This window comes from Microtus ochrogaster, chromosome 21 (genome assembly GCF_000317375.1).
Source record: "Microtus ochrogaster isolate Prairie Vole_2 chromosome 21, MicOch1.0, whole genome shotgun sequence".
In the NCBI taxonomy this organism is placed as follows: Eukaryota; Metazoa; Chordata; class Mammalia; order Rodentia; family Cricetidae; genus Microtus; species Microtus ochrogaster.
Genome location: NC_022022.1, coordinates 18,494,686 through 18,518,523, shown reverse-complemented (window position 1 = coordinate 18,518,523; position 23,838 = coordinate 18,494,686). Strand labels below are relative to the sequence as shown.

The window sequence follows — 23,838 nt, the reverse complement described above, 5'->3', positions numbered from 1 at the left end:
TGTCCCCACTTCTGTGCTTCCCCTCCTCACTCCGAGAATGTTCTCTTCTCCGTCTGGCAAGTCTTAGTGTCTTAAACTCTTGTTAGCTCTGTGGTGGAAAATTGTTCTCTCTTTCTTACACGAATGCTGTGGATAAATAGTCCCTCTCCCTCCCTGTTTGCCCTGTAGATTCAATCCTTTTTAATATTGCTTTGAATCCTTTTTGTAGGGCCTTGGAGGGGAAGAAAAGCACTTTTAGCTGGAAGTACTTGTCAGTTCCTATATTCATAATGTTTATAAATTGGTGCTTATAGCTTTAGGACTTAGCATATTTAAGAAAAGTCAAAATATAGGGCCATGATTCTGGACTGTCCTTTAGGGCAACATAGACTTGGAACTGCCTGCTCTGGGGTCTCATGTGGTCATTATGGTCCTCTAACTAAAAATTCAACGGTCATCCTAAATTTTAAAAATTATTATCAATACTTAAATTTTCCCCAATTTTGTTACTTGTTTGCCATTTTTTGACTTATTAGTTGGCCCCACTCAGTTTTTTAGCCGGAGCCACTTATGTAGTGTCTGACTAGGAATGTGTGAAGTAACAGAGACACCCAGATTTGATGAGACCTGTTTACATGTGTGTTATCTGTGCCCGCAGGGCTGTTTGGATGCTTCAAGTCAGGCAATACTGCTTCCCTTTCTCCTGGTGGACTCTGTCTTCAAAACAAGATAGTATCGCACTCACAAGTTCAAGCTAAATAGTTCTCGTGAACTCCTTCACTCTCTCCATCATAACAATCACACACTATTATAAGGGCTTGACATTTACCCTACACTTATGCAAGTTCTAGAGATCCGAGATGATACCTGCCCTAGTTTCATAAAACCCGTAACGTCTGGCAGCACAGAGGTGGGTCTGAGAGGAATGAACGAGTGAATCCAAATGCATAAGCAAGGCTCTTGCCAAGGGGCTACGGTCTATAAAAGGGCTGTAACAGCGGAACAGCTGTCTCACAGCATGCAGTACAGTGAGGATGCAGGAGGTGGGGATAGCATGCAGCAGGGGAAAGCACCCAGATGTAACAGGCAGGCAGAAGCAGGGCACCCACCACGGGGACTGGAGCAGGGAAGCCCTGCTCTTCACACAGCTTTGGGTTAGGGGTCTTGGGTGTGTCTCTGGGAAAGGAGTTGGTGATAGGGTCACAGCTCTCCTGTGAGCATGCGTGAACAATGTGCTTGGAGTTTAATAAATGGCTCCTCCCATCAAGTCTGTAGCTCTGTTCCTTTCCATCCCACGTCCCTCACCCAACCTTTGTGAACGACCTCGGGACGGTGGGTGGGCTGAGTGGTTAGGGAAGTCACCGGAGAGCAGTTCTGATTTCAGTGTACGCACACAGCATCTGGAGAATTCCGATTCTGGCTCCGTAGGTTCAGTGGCGGTCCAAGAATTCCAACTTCTAACGAGTTCTCCAACGTTTGCTAGAGAGTCTGTGCCTGGACAGTGTGACGCTTCAGTCACAGGAAACTGGAGAAGAGTATCCTGTTCTCATTTTGGCCACCTCTTCTCTCATGGTTCTTCATTTATGATCATTGATAGGCGCAACATTCTGGCTTTCGTTATGGACTTTTTAGTAATTTTACGATCTAACCTGATTGTCTGCAGGAACCGTAGATGGTTCCCCCATCACTGTGATGAAGACGCGTTATAAACCTGTGCGAGGGGAAAGCGCCTGTCCTGGGGCCGTCTCTCCTTTTTCTGACCTGAGATATTTGTCAGGGAAGATGACTCACTGTGCTAAAGCAACTTTCTGTTGGTGGTACCTGGAAATCAGGGTGAATAAAGACTGTACGCCAGGAGCCTGTGTTCTTAGGTCTCTGTATTAGTTTCCTACACGTCTTTGCAGTTCCCAGACTGGGAAGGCTGGAGCAACAGGTCATAAGTTTGAGACCTGCCTGGGCTACATGCAAGATCCTGTCTGAAATACAAATTGTCTATTTAATTTAAAGTGAATCATAGTTTTTCAGTCTCACAATTCCTGGATTTTCTTTTCAGTGGTTTCATTTTCCCCAGAAAAGACTGACTAAATTATATTGATATACTCCTAATATATAGTCACAGAATTGAGGTTAGAAAGAGATGGACTTTTTTGTTTTATTCTTTTAAATTTTCTTTTATTTATTCTCTGTGTCGTTTACATCATGCCCCCTGATCCCATTCATTTCCCCATTCCTTCATATCTGCCCTCTGCCCTTGCAACACTCCCACCCCGCCACCACCAAATAAAATAAAATTTAAAAGACGAAAAAGGAAAAATCACATCTGATCATGAAAGCTGCAGTGTGACACAGTGAGTCATGCAGTAAACCCTCTTGTCCATGTATCTTTACTTGCCGTGTTCATTGCAAGAAGTCACTGGTCTGGTTCAAGGCCTCTGGTTTCTGCTACACTCTCAAGCCTGGGCCCTCACTGGAACTCCTCTTGGTTATCGCGTTGCTCTGTGTTGTGGAGATTCCACAGCTTTGGATCTGCAGGACCTACCCCTTCAGATCATATATAGGGTGGATGTTGAGGTAGGCCAACTCAGAACCATGGTTCTGGGCCTGGGTCACCCCTCCAGTTCTCCCCTATCCTCACCACTAGGGTGAGCACTCCAGCGTTGCCCTTGTGAATCCTTTCCGTGAGGAGCAAGGGGCGGGCCCAGTTCTCCCTCAGGGTGGGCTCTCCTATACCTACACCACCAGGGCCAGCTCTACCACGCTGCTCAGGTGAGGTGCAGAGCTCACTTTCCCCAGTGCTGCAGCTAGAAAGGGGGAGGGTCAACTCCCTTGCCCACCACAGGTGGTAGTGGCGAGGTTCCCCTTGCTCTCACCAACACGTGAGAGGAGTGTTGGCCAGCTATCCCACTCCCGCGCCCTCAGGACCAGTTCACTCCCCTTTCCACACTCCCCCCTCCCAACGTGGTCCTGCCCAGAGTCACAAGGTGCTGACAGGCCTGCGTTTTCTCCTTGGAATCCAGGGCAGAGTGTCCTGGCCTGTGTGTAAGTCTCTTTGTCCTGCTCAGTGGGCAGGACCCTGCTTCCTCCTCAGAGCCCAGGGTGGTACACCCTGGGGAAATGATCTTTTTTTGAAAAATTAACATTTTTAAATTACTTATCGTTTACCTGGGTATGTATGTGGCAGTTAGGACCACTGTGTGGAGCCAGTTCTCTCCTTCAGTCTTTTTACTTGGGTTTCAGGGATGGAACTCAGTCACCAGGCTTGTGTTGCTTTTACCCACTGAGCCAAGAGATGAAGAACTTTAAAAAGCTACTGTCTTCACACACACTCAGACCTTGACAAACATACCTCCCGCCCGGGTAGAGGTGTGGGGATTTAGAAATATAGTAAAGAATATGAAGTTGCAGATGAACATAATAAAATAGAGAAACAGAATAGTGTCAGGAGGGGATTCCAGTGAGTACTGAAAATTTGCCCACGTTTAATTTCCAGCTGCTTAAAATACCCCTGACCCCAAGCACTCTTGTGGAAGGGCAGGAGGGTGCACAAGGCTCCTCTCCTAAAGGTGCACTGTTGGAAGGGGGTCTCTTCATCGGTGGCGAAGCTGCCACCAAATTGCCCATGCTTCTGTGAGTAACCCCCTCACCCATGCTCATGTCATCCCACTTGAATTCTTCGGTTTAGCAAATTACATGTAGGTGTGTCTTAGGGTTTATATTGCTGTGAGGAAACACCATGACCAAATGTAATTTGGGGAGCAAAGAGTTTATTGGTTCACATATCGTGATTCACAGTCCACTGAAAGAAGGCGAGGCAGGAGTTCAAACCAGGTGGACCTGAGGCAAGAGTGGATGCAGAAGCCATGGAGGGAAGCTGCTTTACTGGCTTGCTCAGCCTGCTTTCTTATAGAACCCAGGACCACCATCCCAGGGATATCCCCACCCACAATGGGCTGGGCCCTCCTCCATCAATCACTTATTACGAAGATGCCATACAGGCCCACTTGTCTACGGCCTGCTCTTATGGAGGTGTTTTCTCAACTGGGGGTCCTTCTCATGTCTCCAGCTTCTGTCAAGTTAAAACTATCCAGCACAGGGTGGAATTGTTCCTTTGGTCTGTTGCTGGTGTGCTATCTGAAGTTTGTACACAACCCCCAGAAAACCCACACAGCAGTGGGGAATTACTGGGGGTGCCTGTGATGATTGCTTCCATCTCATAGATTTAAAAAAAAGGGGTGGGGGGGAGGATCCTAAATTTAAAATGAAGTTTTAGAAAAAAAATCAGCATGTTATGATACTTGTGTCCTTGGGCTTTGAGACCCTGCTGTGCTATTGTGACTGTGTGTGGTAGTTGTGCAGACCATGGCTGGAACAGGGGATGAGATGAGTAATGAGGTGTGGGGGGAGGGGCTTGAAGGGGGCTTTCAGAGCCAATGTGGCTTGAAGTGGGGTCAGGGAGGTAATGGCTGCAACTGGGATCTGGTTTAACCAACATGCTGGCCAAGTTCACTTAGGTTGAAGGGTCCATGGGAGCAGGAAAGAGAGGTTAATGATTATACCAGGGTTTGTGGCTGAGCCAATGGTGCTATCATTTCTTGAAATGGGAAAGATGGGGAAGAAATAGGCTTGCACGGTAGGGTATTAGTTTCTCTTTGGATGGTTTGAATAAGCTCCCTATTAGGTAGCAGGTCTGTTGTGCAAGCAGCTGGATTAACTCTGAACTTTGGAAGAAGCTGGGGCTGCAGTACGTGTTTGGAAGGCATCACAGTTAGATGCTGTGGGCATACCGCCTGTGTGCTCCACACTAGACCACAGGCATGGATAGAATGCCTGAGTAACTAACTGCTCATAGAGGTAGGTTGAAGCACTAGAATAACTCAGCATTTATAAGCTGGAGGGTAGAGGATGGTGTCTCAGAAATAGGGCTTTTATAATGTTGACCTTTTTTTTTGAGGCAGACAATAGTATGTATTCTGATATGAATGACCAAACAAGGGAGAAATGTCATGCTAGAAAAGGATGATTTCAGGACCACATGGAAATGGAATTTATTTACACTAGAAGTTCTCTACATCCTAAGTTTTCATTATATGTGTTGCCTTACTTACTTTTCATTCGCTATGACAAAGCACTATTTATTCTATGGCTCGGTTCCTGAGAACAGTAGAGTCCATGAATATCATGGTGAGGAGCATGGGAGTAGGCTGGCAGACATGGAGCTGGAACAGTCACTGAGAGCTTGTGTCTTGATTCACAAGCATGGGATAGAGAGCTAATCTAGAAAGGCATGGGCCTTTTAAACCTCAGACGCCACCCCAAGTGAAAATTCTACTCCAGCAAGGCCACACCTCCTAATCCTTCCCAAACCGTTCCACCACCTGGGAACCATGCATTTGAACACATGAGCCTATGGGGACCATTCTCATTTAAACCACCATGGGTGGCTTCTTCCTTTATGCTTAACCTCCACATTAATGATTATACAGTGTTAGGTTGAATGGTTTTTGTTAAGTCTGGAGTGTAGGCCTAGCCCCTGGCATCCATCCCAGCCCCTCTGGCCTGGAAGTATATTGCTCTGGACTCCAAATCCCAGCATGCCAGGTCCCGATCCCTCTCTAGGGGTCACTCCCACAGGGTATTTAAGTGGGCTCCCAGAGGAGAAACACGTGGTTCCGGGTTTGTATGTGCTCCCCGCCATGTGCTTGGCCACCTGAGAGCACAGCACCTAATAAAACGATAGGCATTTTAATTTGGTTTGATCTGACTTAATTGGATTTCTTTGCGACAGTGGAGCTGCCCATTTTAGGGTTTTTTTGTCCTAAAAGTTTTGACTACAGGGAACAGAAAATCCAGCTCCACCTTGCTTAAATAATTAGTTTCAGGAGTTCCAGTGAAAAGTTCATGGTGGAGACTTGTGATAAGGCATATTCTAAATGTCTGGGTCACATCCCCAAACTGTCTTCTCACTTTGCTACCCAGATCGTCTGTGTGCACCACCCAGTGAGATCATCCTTTTGTGTAAAATGAAGCAAGGGTTCCTGTTGTGTTAAAAAAAAAAATTGCATGATAGTTATTTGAAAGTTTTTCTTTGTAAATGGGATTGATCCCATGGTATTAAATCTAAGATTAAATGGGGGGGGGGAGGAACCAACGATTAGAGGAATATAATGCACATGTCCTAGAACATAAAGAAAGGACATTGGAAATGAGTTTTTCCTGATGGAGCCAGACCATTGTTTATTCAAGAGGTAGGTGCTCAGACTAAGAGGCATCATCTGTCACTGTCCTCAGAGTTCACAAGTTTTAGTTTCTTGATTCTTCCTTTCTTTCTTTCTTTCTTTCTTTCTTTCTTTCTTTCTTTCTTTCTTTCTTTCTTTCTTTCTTGTTGTTTGTTTTGTTTTTTGTTTTTTGAGACAGGGTTTCTCTGTAGCTTTGGAGCCTGTCCTGGAACTAGCTCTTGTAGACCAGGCTGGCCTCAAACTCACAAAGATCCACCTGCCTCTGCCTCCCGAATGCTGGGATTAAAGGCGTGCGACACCACCGCCCAGCTCAAATTCTAGTTTCTTACGAATATGCCAAACAGTGATTTAAGGTAGAAAAAATATCTGTAGAAAGCATGTGAGATCTGTATATTAATTAGTAGTAAGCTTTGTCAGTAAGCAGTAAGGTCTTGCACAGGTAAGGAGGCGTTCTGTTTGGCCCACTAGAGGGCAGTCAAGTCCTGGTGTCTGGTTTCAGCAGTCGAGCCCACTGCGGTGCTGATTCCGAAAGCAGCTGTTTAGTGTCGGCAATAAAGAGCGGCTGTGTGCGGTTAACGTTCGGAGTGGAACCCTCGAATCCTTTCCTTGCTGCCTCACAAGACCTGTGATGCCTTCCTCCCTCTGTGAACAGCTAGGTACCTTATTTATTTATACCTAGGCCTGCTTTCAGTCTGCGGATAATTCAAATTCCTTAGATTATGAAGAAAGGCAATTACATAACGCTATAATTATTTTTGGCAGAGAAACTCAGGGCCAGGCACGAGCTCCTGCTTTGCCCTTCATGTGGTACATGGAGCTCTTTGTCCTGGCCAAGACATGTGAGCAGGAACTCAAGATAAGGGCAAAGCCTCTCTGACTCTTCTCTTTCTGGACAGCCTAGCAAAAGCTGCGCTGGCTGCAAGCAGTCTCAGCCCCAGCAGCTGCGGTGCAGACTGGGTGCGTTTGTTACTGAGTAAACAAACAAACCCTACCGAGTCAAATGGACCACTGGCAACTCCCCAGCCTTTCCCCAGAGGGAAGCCAAAGCAGGTTTGTGGTTGAGCCAGCTCAGAACTTCACCCTCATCCTGTCCGCCTCCTCTGAAGGACTCCTTCAGTTTCTCCACTTCAGAAGTCACTAAGTCAGCTCAGCATAACCAAACACATGTGCTCAGTTTCCTCAAATGAGGTCTAAACCGAGAACTAAACTCAGTGGTTGCCCTCAAAGAGCTCACGATCTAGAGACTTCGTTCCAATCAGCTTGCCCCCTTTTTGATCCTTCTAATTCTTGCCAACGTAATAATCCAAAGCCGTTTTCTTTCTCTTTTAGCCTCTTCCACAACGCAAGTAACTGTGGGAAGAAATCTAAGCCTGTACTAGATTACAGCATTTTTCTTCTTTCTGTAAGACTGTATCCCTGCCCATCGATATGGGGCTTACGGTCCCTCTCAGAAGGTCAAGTCTTGTCAGGCATGGTCACATGACTTGTTTGGGCATGTGAACCAAAGTACGGACCAGAAGTTTTAAGACCATGAGTTTGAATGAGACCAAGGGTCAAGGGGCAGCCTTACACAGGAGGGTCTGGAGGGAGGAAAGGAAGCGGGGACATGATGTAATTATATTATATGTTGAAAGGAGCGGCGGGGCTGCGTCCCACCACCCAGCTAGCTTTACCCAAAATAATTACCAGGAAACTGTATTCTTTTAAATACTGCTTGCTTGGCCCATTAGTTTTAACCTCTTCTTGGCTAGCTCTTACATATTGATCTAACCCATTTCTAATATTCTGTGTAGCACCACGAGCTGGCTTACCAGGAAAGATCTTAACCTGCGTCTGTCTGGAGTGAGAGAATCATGGCTACTGCCTGACTCGGCTTCTTTCTCCCAGCATTCTGTTCTGTTTACTCAGCCTACCTAATTTTCTGTCCTATCAGGCCAAGCAGTTTTCTTTATTAGTGAACCAATGAAAGCAACAAATAAGATACAAGACCCACCTCCATCAATTATAACCTAAAAAATTATTTTTAAGAAGTGGCTTAAACATTGAAGGTGCAGCAATCAGGGTTTTTTTTTTTTTTTGTTAGGTTGGTTGGTTTTTGGTTTCGTGTGTGTGTGTGTGTGTGTGTGTGTGTGTGTGTGTGTATGTGTGTGTTTGCCTTTGCTCTGATCCAGATAGAGATTTCTGCTTGCTTTGGGGTCTTGCAAAGGGAAGACACTATAAGGAGCTACCATCTACCAAGACTTAACAATTATAGTATAAGTGAAAACTCTACATTGTTGTAAGCCACTAAGATTTTTGGGATCACTGCAGTGAAGTCACCTAATGCAAATACCAAGTCGTAAATAATAAATGGAAAAATAAATGTGATAGTCTCAATTCCCAATCACCTTTATTTATATAAAAGTATATTAAATAAATTATCTCAATATATACAAATAGAAACTATACACATAGAAAATCCCATATATAACACCTTTAAAATTAATATAAATATATGCAGTGTTAACCATAGACACTTTTAGGTACCTTAAATCATAAAAAACTCAATGTAGTTTCTTTGTGTAGTAGTCCTATAAAAATAGAGTTGGCTATCAAATCTTTAATCCCCACCATTGTCAGTTAAAGTGCTAAATTGTAATACATAGCAGAAAGATGCCCCAAGCAGAAATATTCTGCACTTAACACATTAATATGAAAGTTTGCCAATTGCTTTGAACTTTCAAAAGTACCTAAAAGGGGGGAAAAAAGAAACCAACTACTACTTTACAGAAAGACAGCTTTAGAAAAGTCCATCCAATTTCCTTTTACCGTACTGTAGCCTATGAAATCAGCTTCTCAAAGGTTCTCCCAAAAGTCCACCCGGGTTATATGAAAGGCGTCTGTCCCCCGTTGACCTAGTGTCTTCCTGAGTGTAGTATATAATACACAGTCTAAGCATTTGTGCAAAAGACGCCGTAGTGTTAACCAGTCCGTACCGTTCAGTACATTCGAAAGTGGCAAATGCTAGTGTCGGAGTCAGTGGTGGCTGGAATAGCAGGTCACAAAGGGAGCCTTTCTGAACCAGGGTTTTCAAGCTCCGCGTCCTCTGCTCCCATCAGAGGTCTTGGTAACAGTGCCGTTCAAGGAGTGTGGTAGTTAGCAGCCTCAGCCTCCTGCCTCTATACCGAGCGCAGCGGGGAGTTCTCCTTCCTCTTCTGCCCGGCTCTGCCATTTCTGTGCTTGCACAGATATATGGACAGGAGGATGATAAAGATGGTGACCACGAACACCACTGATCCCACAATGATGAGTGTTTCTGAAAAAAAAAAATCAAATCAAAGTCAACTTGGAGGCTCAAATCCTACTTGCACCCTCCTGCTTTTTTGAAGTCTATTTCTTCCAGTTTTCCTACCATGCTTAGATTAAGAAAGAGTTTACCTGACCTCATATGCTTGAGAGAAACCGACAGTGAATGGCTGGAGCATTAAATGAGTCACCCAGTGCTCCTCGGCTAGAGAAGAGCTGCCAGAGCTGGATGGAAGAGCAGGCATTGGAAAGGTAGACAAAAGGGACCCCGAGTTTGGTGGCAGAGGTTATAATAGAAGATGAACGGGAAGAGCAAAGAGACAAGCCTACTCCTGCAGGAGATGAAGAGACATTAGCTGGCTGGTGGAGGAAGGAGGTTTCTTGGTAGAAGCCTTGGAAATACCTCAGAGTACAGAGACGAGACAGGGAAACAGACAGAGGCCGAGGCAGCAGAATTAGAGTAAGGCTTTGGAAGGGGAACCTAGGGGGCCTATAGGTCAGGAGCTGGCCCAGGGGTGGGGCCCAGTGGAGGGGGGAGCTTCCTGCCAATAGTAGTAAGAGGGCAGAATGCTTATATGTGTTCTTGCATTTAAAAAAATTGTCTTTTTTAGGTTAGCATTTAAGGTAATGGGTTTAATTATGGCATTTTCATAACTACATGCAATTAGACTTTGCTGTCATTCATTCCTTGCCCCCATGTCCCTTTGTCTCTCTCCAGTCCTCCCCCTAGACAGGCCACCCCTCTTCTCTCTTATCACATCTATCCCATTATCCCCCCCTTATAACTCTCCCTTCTCTCTCATAGCCCCCTTTCTAGTTTCATGACCTACACATACACACACACACACACACACACACACATACACACATACACACACATATACACACATACACACACATACACACACATATACACACACACATACACACACATACACACACACATACACACACACATACACACACATATACACACATACACACACACATACACACATACACACACATATACACACACACATACACACATACACACATACACACATATACACACATACACACACACACATACACACATACACACATATACACACATACACACACATATACACATACATATACACACACATACACACACATATACACACATACATTCACACACATATACACACACAAATGCACACATGTATATAATTTTAAATCTAGGTTTCCACATAGAAGGAAAAATGTGGTTTTTGTCTTTCTGAGTCTGGCTTACTTGGTTCAACATAATGACTTGAAACTTCAAGAGGGGCCAGGCCACTACTACTGCCCCTTGCTTCTTCTTCCCTGATAGCATGCCGAAGCCTAGAGGGATACCTTCAGGCTTCCAGGCACGACACTGGGCACCCAGAGTGTGTGTTCATGTGCACGCATGCGCACACGTGTACACACACACACACACACACACACACACACACACACATCCCCTGTAGTAACAGTTCTTCATAGGTGCCCTGAAAATATCCATGTCCAGAGACCACTGCCGCCCAGATCATGCTGCCAGGAGAAAGAGGCCAAGATGGCTGTGACCGAAGACTTAAGGCCTAGCTGTGCTCTGCATACCCAGTGGTCCATAGAATTTGGTCCATTGCAAGTGCCCAGGCAAGTGCTTGATAACCAAAGGGGCCACTTGGAATCACTTCTAGATGCCTCAAAGAGAACCCAAAAAGAAACCCTAAAGTCGTTTCTCCCCGAATGTTTGCACCATAGAGGAACATGTTGGGGTAGCCAAGCCTCCCAGGCTACTGACAGCCACGGCCACTGACAGCCACGGCCACTGACAGCCACGGCCACTCACCTCCCATTATACTTTCCCACTGGTCCGTGCACTCGGTGCTGCTTTCTGGGCTCTTTTGATTATCTTTCCTGGAGCGAATCAGAGCGTGGACAGTGAAGCAGTAGCTGCCATCGTGTTCCGTTTGAACGAAGAAGTCATTAGTGTCTGTATAGATTGGTTTCTGTGGAAAGATAAGAGTTCTTGTTTCCTCTAGGCTCAGAGTGACTTCTTTCCCCTTATTTAGTCACCAAGGAAGGCAAAAAAAAAAAAACCGGGCTCTAAGCAAAATCTATAACATCATTGACAGAGGAGGATTAGAAGTTACTTGGCTAATCAGTAACTCCTGATAACTGCTAAGGATGCCTTCACCGAGGCTGAAAAGATACAACTTGGGTAAATCCAACTTAGTTCAGCCCCTCTTTTTATCTGAAGGAAAAAGAGATAGAATTTACTACTGAACCAGTGGTAAAGAGATTGTTACAAGGCCCTGGGTAACAATCCCAGCATCACAAGCAGCTTGCACACACACACACATGCACGTGCATACACAAATTAATTAATAAGTCATTTTCCCCTCTGGGATCCCCAGTATGAGTATGTGGGAGAGGACAGGACCCTTGGAGATTATCCAGCCCAGCTTGTTGGTTGAGACACTGGAATCTCTGAAAGTGCCTGCCCAAGGGCACAGGGTGACTAACAAAAGTGGCAAGAGAATGAGGACCTGTCGTCCATACCACCACGTCAAGCCCTATTCCTCTACATTTGAACTGGGAAAGAACCGGACTGCGGAGAATGAAGGGTCTATAAAGGAAGGCATCAAAATGAGTGAAAAACTTCTCACTATGCCTGTGCTTGTCTCTTTCCGATAAGAAAGTCCATAGCTCAGGTCCTTGCCAAAAACATCCCGCAGGGTGAGGAACGTGCCATTCGGCCTTCTGACTAGCGTAGGAGTGTCTTCTACCGTCACGCTCAGGTTTCGGCCAACTTGTTTAAAGTGCTGAATTGCTGGCTGTCCGAGCTTTGCTGAAATGGAAAGAGACAAATTGCCTTGGTTGGAAATGAGAATCCATACAAAGAAAAGATCATTGAGTTATCATCATTGACAACTCCCCCATCACGCACAGAGAACATCTGTACAGATGTTCTATGTGTACAGAATCAGCTCCAGTAGCTGGGGTCTTAGAGCTGAGTCCCAAGACAGCACACAGCAGCGCTTTCACACACAAGGAGAGCTTTCCTCACAGGCATTAGGGAATGTGAGAAGGAGCTGGTGGAACTAAAGTTAATAATAAGCTTTAATAGGGTTATTATTGTTAACCCATTAATAGGTTAACATTTGAACATGCAATCAAATATAAGCACTTTATGGATAGTTTACATTTTTCAAAAACCGACATGTGTTTCATCTTGGCAGCATTAGCCATATTTCTAGAGTTTGGTGACCATGTGTGGATGGCTGCAAGCTTCCATAATTTATGTGCAATAAATTAGAGGTCTAGTGTCCCTGTTTCACCAAGGAATTTCTTCTAAGTCATTGGTTCTTGGTTCAGTTACCTCTCCTGTGCTCTAGTTATGTGATGGCCAAGTAAGTCCTCACTCTATGCAAGTCACAGGACAGTGTGTGTGTGCGTGTGTGAGTGTGTGTGTGAGCATGTGGGCTCTGTCATGTACCACAGAGGATTTGGTATGGATTACTGAACACTCAAGAACTATAAAGGATAATCATGGCTGGGGGAGAATGATCGTCGGTGAGCCTGCGTGACATGAAGGTACCATGCAGAAACCCACGGGTAAAAATACAAAGGAGTCTGAAGAGAGAGGCTTGTTAACGAGGACTCTAGGGAGATGGTCACATTCATCTGGGTAATTAGACCATGAGCACAGATCTCAGAAGTAGAATTCCGGCCAATTGTCCCTCTCCAGTCCCATCATCCATATCTCAGAGCCGTCAGAGGGGTACAGATGGGAGCGCCAAAAATGCAATGCTTTAGTTTGAACCAGCAGGCCTTGCAGAGGAGCGGAGTTCAGTCCTCCTAATGTGCTTCCTGTGTTCATGAAATGTCTGCTTCTAAACCGCAGTCCTGCCCTCCCCCCCCCACCCCAAAAACACACAAAAATCTCGTATTTGGCAGGAATTCTTTGCATTTCCTTATTAGAGGGCAGGCTAGCCCACTGGGATAAAGGTGCAGACGATAGAATGCCACATGTTCAAACCCAACATGAGGGAGGCCAGCCCAGAGCTGGCAGGTACTGGCTCATCTCGAGACCAGATGGAGCTCAGCTGATTGGGGAACGGACGTGCCTGATTACAGACACAAGTGAGCTTCCCTGTGGATCTGTGCTCGTTTGGGGGGAAAATCCTCAACTAGGACCTCTGAGATGAAGGGGTAGAAAATTCAGTGTATGGCATGTTTCCTGGCAGAGCGTCCTGAGTAAAAACCACAAGGCCAGCCTCGGTGCAACCTCCAGCCGGTTACTGGTAGGAACTAGGGGTAGACTGGAGGAGACAGTGGATGACTGGTACAGTGATCAACACACACAGGTTCACATCCTGTGACCCACCCGCCACATCTGCAGAGAGTGGGAGACACACTTATTAGATGCCTCTCTCTGTGTGTATAGAGATATGTGTTTAATCTAATGGCCAATAGGGACCACAAAGCACAAGAGTATACGGGAGACTAGACAAGAATGAAGACATTGCCAACCAAGCTACTTACTGTCTCGGTAAGGTAAAAATTCTGGGGCATTTGCTAATGGCGGGTCCCCAAAGTAAGTGTTATTTGGTGGGACAGACAGGACCCTTGCATGGTAGACCAGGTGCACATCTTGCATGATCTCGTCTGTGAGGTCACACTCGGTGTCTTGGATTAAGAAGCATTTGCTCTTCCAGTCTCTAGATCCAGAGCTAAAGGAAGCAAGGAGAGAAAGAGACAGGATATCAGGGTTTGTGTCCACCAGGATGGGTGGCCTTCTACCGCCAGTGCGCTCTGTGCTACCAACTGGCAGCCACAGGGAAACGTGAAGAGGCATCTCCCACCCTTTGCGTTTGACGCATGAATGCATGCTCACCCAGAAGCCAGGCTGACTCTGCTGGATTTTTAAAATTTTTTAATTAATTAATTAATTAATTTTATTTTAGGTGCATTGGTGTTGGCCTGTATGCATATCTGTGTGAGGGTGTCAGATACCCTGGGACTGGAGTTTACAGGCAGTTGTGAACTGCTGTGTGGGTGTTGGGAATTGAACCTGGATTCTTTGAAAGAGCATCGGTGCTCTTAACCGCTGAGCCATCTCTCCAGGCCCACCCCCCCTTTTTAAAAATGCATGAGCATATAGGTTCAGAGACACTAAACAACTTTCAAAGTCACACAATAACCAGTGGTAGAGCTTGGTTTGTTTGCCTGATCACACCACATGCTAGCTGTGAGTCCAGAATGAGAACATGCTTCCTCAAAGAGCAGAGAAAACCAATGCAGGTAACACCCCCTCAACAGAGTCGGAGCCTCCCAGGGCAGAGGACAGAACTTGCTTTTCCCCCCACCCTATTGCCACGGAAGCTCTGAACACGTGGGCACTCTTTGGACCAAGAGTTCTGGTTTGCATCTCTCTATGAAGCAGTGGGACTTGGGTGTGTGCTAAGTGTAAGGCTGCTACGCTTTCAGAGTGAAAACACACTTCCCATGACCACACACGTGAAAAAGAATCCAGCATCTCCTTAAAGAGATTACAGCACATGAGGGAACCTGAGCAAAGGGACCAGCATAATATCGGGCATATAGAAATGTTGACTAACTAACCACTTATGATGACCACGACAGGATGTAATTATGTGAGAATCTATTACAGATAGACTTGATTATTCAACATAGATATAGAATATGATACAACAGTGAGCGGGGGAGTCACATGTAGATTCAATGATCTAAATCCACACAAAAGTGGATTCTTCAAAAACATAACCAGACTGAAAGAACCTGGTTACAAATATCCTTTATCTTCAAACTAACTTTAAAATTAGAATATTTTATCTTCTTGTATTTTTACAATTTTTCTTCTATGATAAGTATAGAGAGGCTGTTTGGATCCAGAATGACCAAAATGCACCTTGATTCCATATCAACAGCCAATGGTGGCTTTAATGGTTTCTTTCCACCAATAAGACAAACATGTTGTTCAGGGGCTAGGCTCTGAGCGAGGACATACAGCTGAGAGATATGCTGTTTTGTTCTGCCCAGCTCACAAGTAGGAACATGTGCACTCTGAAAAAAATTTAGGACAGGGGCCTACATCGTCCCGGGACAACAGGTCAAAGAGAGGAAAATTCTCCAGTGAGGTCCTCTGGGTGTCGCCAAGAGCACAACCACTTTAAAAGTATTCAAGGTCCCTCTAGGTTAGTGAAAAACTTCCCAAATTTGGAAATAAAAGTCCCTCCTAGTTTGCTGAGGAGTTCCAACAGCAAACAGACACTCACTAATTGAGTTAGAGACTGTGTCTGGACACTTCTCAATTCAGTTTCCGAATTCAGCACACACTACGGACTGGATGGCACACGGCACGTGGGGCTGAGGCTGGGCCTCGGAGGCTTCCCAGCTACCACTGAGCCTATTTTCAGAGAAGACGCTGTGGGCTCAGCCAAGGGGCTTTGGCACCACCGAGCTGTCCTGGGTCCGGCACTGCACAACCAAGCTTCAGCAGCATGGGTGAGGGTGGGGAACGGGGTCCCCTGTTAAGGTGCTGCCTCCTTCGTGGGGAGATCAGAAAGAAAGGAGATCCAGGAGAAGCAGTGATGAGTGAGGTTTTCCTCCCAGCCTTGTTTCAGACTAACAGAGATGTGGCACATTTGGTTCCAGGCAGCCTGGGCAATTACCAGAACTGTCAGCGTACGCTGCTGGATTACCAGAGCTGTCTAGAAACATGGCTGCTATGGTTCCTCTTTCCCCTTTCCCCTGAGAAAGGCGAAAGCTAGCTCAGGTCTCAGGCACTGACTGATGGAAATGCTTCCAGGATCAGCCAACTCAGAAGCAAGAGCCTGCCTGAGGAGGGTGACCTGGCTCATAGGATACCCAAGTCTGCGGCATCCCGAAGTTGTGCCCTGAGCTCTCGTGTTCGTAGATCGTAAGCCCTGCTACTCTCAATAATGACCCCCTTAAAATTACTGCTAATAAAGGCTAACATTTTAAAAACCTAGTCAATCCAAGATATATTTCCAATGTCGTTACAAATAAGATGATATATTTAGAAGATAATAGCTACTCCCATAATCTAATCTTATTATCTAGAAGGAAAGCATTTCCTAAGGCAAATGTCAGGTCTGTATAAAGGAAATTGATAACTTTAATAACTCTCAACTATTAAAATATGAATTGGCAAGATTTGAATTTGTTTCGATTCAGGGTCTCATTATGTAGCTCCAGTTGGCATTGAGCATATGTGTAGCCTTGAACTCCTAATCCTCTTACTTCGTATGACCAAGATGTGCAGGGATTATAGGTATGTTCCACCATTACCAGCTCAACTAAATTTGGGGGGCATGGATTAAAGATGGGACCCAAGGTTTTGTACATAGTAGAAGAGGATTCTACCACTGAACCAAATCACCAGCCTTTAACTGATAAGTTTGACTACAATGGTAATAATAGATTATGAAATTTCTTTATCTCTATATATCTATGCATAGCTATACATGCATATATGCATGCATGCTCATACTCAAATTCTCTTCCCTTTGGTTTGTCAGTAGTCATGGGGATCATTTAGAAAAACAAGACAGACATTTAAAAGATCCACACTTGAGAGTTGTAACTATAAAATGTTTGGAACAAGCTGAAACAGCAAAACCAAGAAGCAAAAACATGCTTGACTTTTGCCAATGATGCTCTTACGTCTTTACGTCACCGCTATTGAAATAATGTTCACACCAGGCAGCCTCGATTTCTCAAGTTCCTTGTATATCTCTTAGATCCTATCAGAAGCCTAAGGCTTGCCAAGAATGTGTGTGAAAACCGTCAAAGGAAAACGTGGCACACCCTGATACTTAGATTTAAAGTGTTGACTTATTTATTCCTGAGAGCTGTCAATCAGTGAACAGGCTTGAATGAGCCAAGCTGTCCCCAAATGGCAGAAGATATAGACAGTCAGTCCTTCAGTGTTTTTAAGCAGCTCAGTGAGTCAGAAATTCGGCTTCCACCAAGATAATGAGTACAACCAAAATTTGGTTCCCGGAGTCCATAGATAAATGAATCAAATGCTGCTTCAGGGCAGTGTAGACACTGAGATTCCTCCTATATGCCAGGAGCCCCAGTCTAGATAGCTAGCAACCGGGAAAAGTATATTGGTGCTTATCGGAGATTAGCTGCCATTTATCCCACTATAAATGCCTGCGTGACTAGGCTCACCTCTCTACAGCTTATACGTACTTACTACTTTTCCTATAATTTCCCCCCAAATAACTAGAAATTACATCATTTTATTTATTTGCTTTTTTATTGTTTAGTTATTTATTCTGCTACAGGATCCCACATATTGCAGGATGGCCTGGAACTCCCTATATATAGCTAAGACTGACTGTGAATTATTAATCTTACTCCCTCCACCACCTGGGTGAGACCATACCAATTCTGTGCAGTGCCAGGGACCGAACCCAGAGCTTTAAGTGCTAAGATGCACACTCAACAAACTGAGGTACATCCCCAGCTCCTGTCATACCCGTTCAAAGTATGGAAATATTTCCACCTTGATGAAACATGACAATGCCTGGCAAAATACCATGAAATCTCTATCGTTTGCTGAACAGCCCGACCTAGCAACAGTTTTAAAGAGTCAGTAAGAACAAAAACATTATCTTTTCATTTTGAACTTAGCTTACGTTATCTCAACAATGTAGACATAACCGATGGGTTTGGGTTCCCACTCCAAAATGGTCTTGAAATTAGTTGACTTCCAAGTTAAATTAAACGCCTTCTGTAGAGTACCTACAAAGAACACAAGAGAACTATAATTGCATGCACTTCTTCGTTCATGAAACACCTACCCAGCGACCGCCATCAGAAGGAGCACATTTTAAATGTTAATCACAAAACATCGCTAACTTAGGAAGAACAGAGACGGTGTGTGTGTGTGTCCATTTTTTTTCTAGACCCATATCGTGCTCCTGGTAACATCCACACCACAGTCCGTGGAAGTAGCTAAAGACCCTGAAGTCCTTGTTTAAACTATTTAAGGGAAAACCCACTTTATAGCGATGTGGAAAGAGGACCCAAGGTCTACATACGTGCCAGAGACCCTTCTGACGCAGGATCAAAGTAGACGCAAAGATGGGTTTGAATAAATTCGAAAGAGGGCACGTTCCACACAGGTAAGACAATTCAGTAATGTATATAAACGAAAAAAGTCAAACTTGACAATGTAACCTAAAATATCTCTACACTTGAAACTCCCACGGAGAGCAAGGTAGATGCGCGACCCACGCGGCACCCGTCACGTGGTGGGATGCCATTTCATTAAAAATACTCCGTTATTAACGTCTCTTTTTGCAAGTCCTCGGGATTCATTCAGTCTCTGCCTCGCCCCAAACATTGTGTAGATGTGGGGCATGAACTCTGTCTGCCTGAGTTTATAACAGAATTGCTTCTGTCAGATATAAACTAAAGGCCACAAGAATAGCTGTTTACTACGGGAAGGCGCACACCTTGTCAAAGATAAAATGCAAGCCACGGGAAGCACGCAGACTTGGAGAGAGACGGATCTACGCACCCGCTACTTTCAAGGGCCCAACTTCCTAGGCAGCTCTTTCCTCAAAGTCAAAGCAGGAACCACCGATCATTGTGCAACCGTGGTAAACGCACAGAGCAGGCATCTCCAGTGGCGGCAAAAGACGGGGCCGGGCATCAACTACCTTCCCGTCCTGTTTTCATTCAAACCCTCAGGACAAGCGCAGCCGAGTCCACAGGTGCGGCGGGACACGTTAGGGTCCCCAAGGAACCACAGCAACTCCCCACTTAGCCAGGTACGCCCCCTGTTTCCCGTGTGCTCTGGGCTCTTCATGATCGGTGCCACTCACCTGCAGCAGGGGCCACCTGGACTAGGAGGCAGCCGAGAAAGGTGGGCGCAAGCGCCGCTAGGAGGCGCGGGAGTACGGGGATCGCCATGTCCTAGGGCTGGTGGCGGGAGGTCGCAAAGCTTCTGTGGCGACGCGGAGGTTGCGCTGCGAAGGCGATGGGGGGAGTGGGTGATGGGTACCGGCTCTACCCAGGCTGCCGGGGTCCGCGCGGGGCGCGTTATAAAGGACAGCGCGGCCACGGGAGCCTCTCCACCCCGCGCCGCCTCCGCCGAGGCCGGCGACTCCCCGCCCCCCAGCCCCGGTCACTCATCTTGGCGGTGGGCGGCTCCCGGTCAATCCACACCCCTGCCCCGCCTCCTCCCATAGGAAACTCCGAGACCCCGAAAGGGGTGACTCACCCGTGATTCAACAGCGCCGTCGAGCACCCAGCTGCCCCTTCGGCGCAGGCGGATCCAGGTGCTGCGGATCCAGGCTGCCGGGCCGATCTCTGGATGAACAGCCTTGGTGGTCTGCGAGGGAGAAAGGAGTCGTGTTGGAGGGACCTGAGTTGAAAGTTAAGGGAGCCTTACTTTCCCTTTGCTTTCCTTGAAGGCTGCGCCCTTAGCACAAGATATATCAGGCTCACCGGATCATCCCCAGTAGACAAGTGCAGTTCCAAGACTCTGCCCGAGCACCCCGTGGTTAGCAGAACATTCAGTCAGTCCCTTGGTACGTTATGCAGGGTGATGCAGTAAATGCACGTGTCTGCCATGGACAAATGCCCTGGATTAGGTCTAAAGGCCACTTGGCATCTCCCCCACCCTCACTCCGTCCGGGTTCCGGTTCCCAGCTTCAGAGAGGGACTGAGGAGCTTGAAGTCTGGGAGAATCTGAGCTTGACGTTTGTAGTTAGGGGATTCCAGGAAGGATGGTTCTCACTCACGTTGAGGAAGACAGCTGTGGGTTTAGAGCGAATTCCTCCAAAATGCAGAGAAACAAAAAATGAAACTGAAAAATAAATGACATTGGGGCTTCCAGTTGTCTGTTTTCCTCTCTAGATGCTGGGAATGGACCCAAGAGGCCACCCGTGCCAAGCACACCTCTGTCACTGAGCCTAGCCGCAGCCAGGTGTCGCCGCGCAAAGCTTTGGTTTTCGTCTCTTGTTTCCCACTTTCCTTTTCTAGGTTTTGCTGTGAAGCTGTTCGGGTCTGAGGACGTCACTGATCATATTGGTAGCATTTGGCCAACGTCCTGTCAAGAGATTTCTTCATTCCTGGTTGAGTATTCAACTTATTCCTTCCTCTGAGAAGCAGCGCTTCTCAACCTTCCTGACGCTGCGACCCTTTAATACACTTCCTCAGGTTGTGCTGACCCCCACCATAAAATTATTGTCATAAATGCGGTTTGCTACTGTTATGAACTGTAATGTAAATATCTGCGTTTTCCTATGGTCTTAGGCGGCCTCGTGAAAGGATCTTTCAATCCCCACAAGGAGTTGCGAACCACAGGTTGAGAAACACTGCTTCCTACATTTTTTTTTCCACTTCCTTCAGTAAAGTCAAGCTCAGGTCCACCTTGTAGGCTCTGAGAAGTGTAAAAAGGCACTAAACTGTCGTCACACTTACAGTGACTTTGATTAGGCTTCCCGATTATGTCTGAGAACAGACAGGGCAGAACCTCCTCGACATCCTTTTACAATACCAACCCTGCAGCCAGCCGCTCCTATGGACTCACTGGCCTAACGGCACAACGTGTCGCTATCTGGTCCCTTATGCCAGGGGCTTTCCCTCTTGCCTTCTACTCCTGACCGAGCAAAGCAAGATTGCATCAAGAAAACGGTTCAGAGAATGATCAATTTTTCCATTCATAGACACTCAAAAGTGTCCTGCTATGGCACGGAAAACACTTGCAGTTTGGGGAACCTATTGTTTGTTGGCAGAAATATCCTGTTGGCTATTCCCTAAAACACACATGCATGAAGACACGTAGAAAGCGTGATTTCCTTTTGCATAACCAGTGGTGAAATGTGGCTGATGAGGACTCTGCAAATGACCATGACACGCTCTCAGCCCTTCCTGTGTACGTTTGTAGAGCATGCTCCCAGCTTCACCAGTTCATCAAGCACTTGACAAAGTTTGTCAGTCTACCCCATTCAAGCTTTTCTCAGCGGGTGGGGGAGTCACATATTCCCCCTTTAGCCCTTAGCACAAGTTACCAGCTCTTAGGGGGTGCCTCGCATGTTTGAATCAATGAAGATTATTATGCAGCCATGCACACAGCTGAAGGTTTTAATTAACATTCAAGAGACGCACTCTGTCCCTGAAGTTTTTCTGTCTAGGAGCCAGGCAGTGAGCCGGTCGGATTGGTGAGAAAACGCAAATCTATGCGAATCCAAAGGCACCGGCACCGCTGTATTGTTCCGCGCTGTCCCACAGCCAGCCCTTTCTGGCTCCCAGGACTTCCAACCAGAGGAGAGGTAGTTCCAGCGCAGAACGAAGAAGTTTGGGAGCTGTTCTTTTTTTCTAGCAGCCTACATTCTAGGGTGATTCAGAATCTGCCTAGTCATGGGTTCTGATGTGACTGTTGATAGACAGCCTTAATGGCTGTTTAGCGTAATTTCCTCAAAACGTCTGTCTTCCTAGGGAAGGGACAGGTTAAGATTTATGACAAAAGGTAAAATTAGAGTAATTTAGAAAAAAAAAAACAACGGTAATATGCATGGGAGAAGGGGAAAGGAGCAATTTAAACCCTCCCCAATGCACGTAAAAGGCAAAATGTGAGAAGAAACCAGAGGGAATTCAGAGTTGGTGAGAACACAGAGTTCTGAGTGGGGGAGAAAAAGTGACTCAGCAAAACCAAAAAACATCTGGCGGGGTTAGTCATGGAGAAATTGCCAGCTGTGGCTGTGGATTTTGTGAAAATAATTATGCACTATTCAACAGTTTATGTTTCTACCAAAATTAGTTGAAATCCTGTGCGATAAGAATCTGCTCCCTTGCCTGTCCAACCTGCTTCAGGCCAGTCATTACACAGCACTGTTTTGGTTTTTTTTTTTTGTTTTTTTTGCTTTTTTGTTTTTTTTTTTTAATTATTCAGTTGGTTAGTTTTGAGACAAGTTCTCAGTAGATAGCTCTGGCTAGTCTGGAACTAGTATAGACCAGACTGGCCTCCAACTCACAGAGATCTACCCACCTTTGCCTCCTGAGTGCTGGGATTTAGGGCACCTGGCCAAAAAAAAAAAAAAAAAACCCAAAAACAACAACAAAAAAACCCCACAATTTTAGAGAAACATCTTCAGTCTAAGTATTGTTCTTTTTTTTCAAACTCAAGGTTTAGTAGATTGCCTATTAAACATGCTTTCGTGGTGATCAATAGTTAACATTTTATTGTGCACATGCAATGATGATAAATTACAAATGGATCACAGCTATGATCTTAATAACAAAATCTGCTGAGAAGAAATCTTTAACCTGTACTTTTATTGATACAACACCATGTGGCTTAAAGTTTTGTAGGCTAGCCCTTTCTGCGAGAAAGCTTCAATCCTTCATTTCTGAGACTTCTGAATGTGATATATTGAAATCATTCCACAGATCTCAAATGCCGAGCAGCTGCTGAATTCTGGGCTAGAATGTCCGGAATAAAACAAGAAGTCCCTCTTCTGTGAAATAGATCACCTTTCTTACTTGGGTCAAGATTTTAATGGTATGAATGCTTTTCTGTCAGCAGATGGGCAAAAGAGAAAACACTTTCAATAGTGTTGTTTATTGATAAACTTTCTCCTATTTCCTCCCAAGCAAAAAGATTTAAATAACCTGCCATGGTCAGTCTTTCTAACAGGCATTTTTAAAAGATTTGCGTTATTTCTTAAGTGCACGGGTGCTCGCATGCGTGAGTTCAGGTTCCTGTGGAGGCCAGGAAGACGGAGCTGGATGTCCTGGAGACGGTGTTGCAGATGGTTGGAAGCCCAGCTCAGGTCTTCTGCAAGAACAGTACATCCTCTTCACCACTGAGCCATCTTCCCAGCTCCAAACAGGTACCCCTCACTCGGAAAATTACCTACGGGTTTGAAAATTCCTTGAGGGAGTGAAACAAATGAATGAAATAACCGGCTCGAAAGTGCGTTTAACCTTGTTTGTATATTTCCTTGGTGACATTTCCCAATAGCCTAGCTCCCTGGTGTTCTACGTTTTGAAGTCTATCCAGTCACTTTTGCCTTTGATGTTGCTGCTTCATCTTATCCTGAGTCAAGAGTTCAAGGGAAACCCTCAAGGCAGAGAGTAACTCTCTAATAACTGAAGAATATATATATATATATATATATATATATATATATTCTTGTGTTACAGTACCATTGGGAACATTTAATTGGTTGTAATTATCATTTTAAGTCCTTATCGTTTAATTTAGCATATTGTAACAGCACACAGAATGGCTGTTATTCTCTCCCATTAGGGGAATAGCAGGAAGCTATAGTTA

The 23,838-nt window shown here is 45.5% G+C and overlaps 1 protein-coding gene across 1 annotated transcript; it reads right to left on the bottom strand.

Annotated features, from left to right (window-relative positions):
- Nucleotides 1–8,585: 8,585 nt before the first annotated feature.
- On the bottom strand, nt 8,586–20,297 carry F3 (coagulation factor III, tissue factor). The gene is made up of 8 exons (XM_005357212.3): nt 20,007–20,297; nt 19,780–19,890; nt 19,382–19,525; nt 18,188–18,293; nt 14,040–14,227; nt 12,161–12,342; nt 11,341–11,500; nt 8,586–9,510 (listed from the first exon to the last, which is right to left on the bottom strand). Exons 3-8 carry the CDS (start codon nt 19,467–19,469, stop codon nt 9,374–9,376), a joined length of 861 nt encoding a protein of 286 aa, XP_005357269.1. The 5' UTR covers nt 19,470–19,525; nt 19,780–19,890; nt 20,007–20,297; the 3' UTR covers nt 8,586–9,373.
- Between the last annotated feature and the right edge of the window lie 3,541 nt (nt 20,298–23,838).

Bases quoted from the DNA above. Each gene is read 5' to 3' on its own strand.
- F3 (XM_005357212.3), bottom strand. From the start codon at position 19,469: ATGGCGATCCCCGTACTCCCGCGCCTCCTAGCGGCGCTTGCGCCCACC. The intron at 11,501-12,160 runs GTGAGAAGTTTT...ATCTTTCCACAG, and splicing joins AAGAGACAAGCACAGGCATA to AAACCAATCTATACAGACAC. The intron at 9,511-11,340 runs GTGAGTGGCCGT...TTTTTTTTTCAG, and splicing joins GTGGGAAAGTATAATGGGAG to AAACACTCATCATTGTGGGA.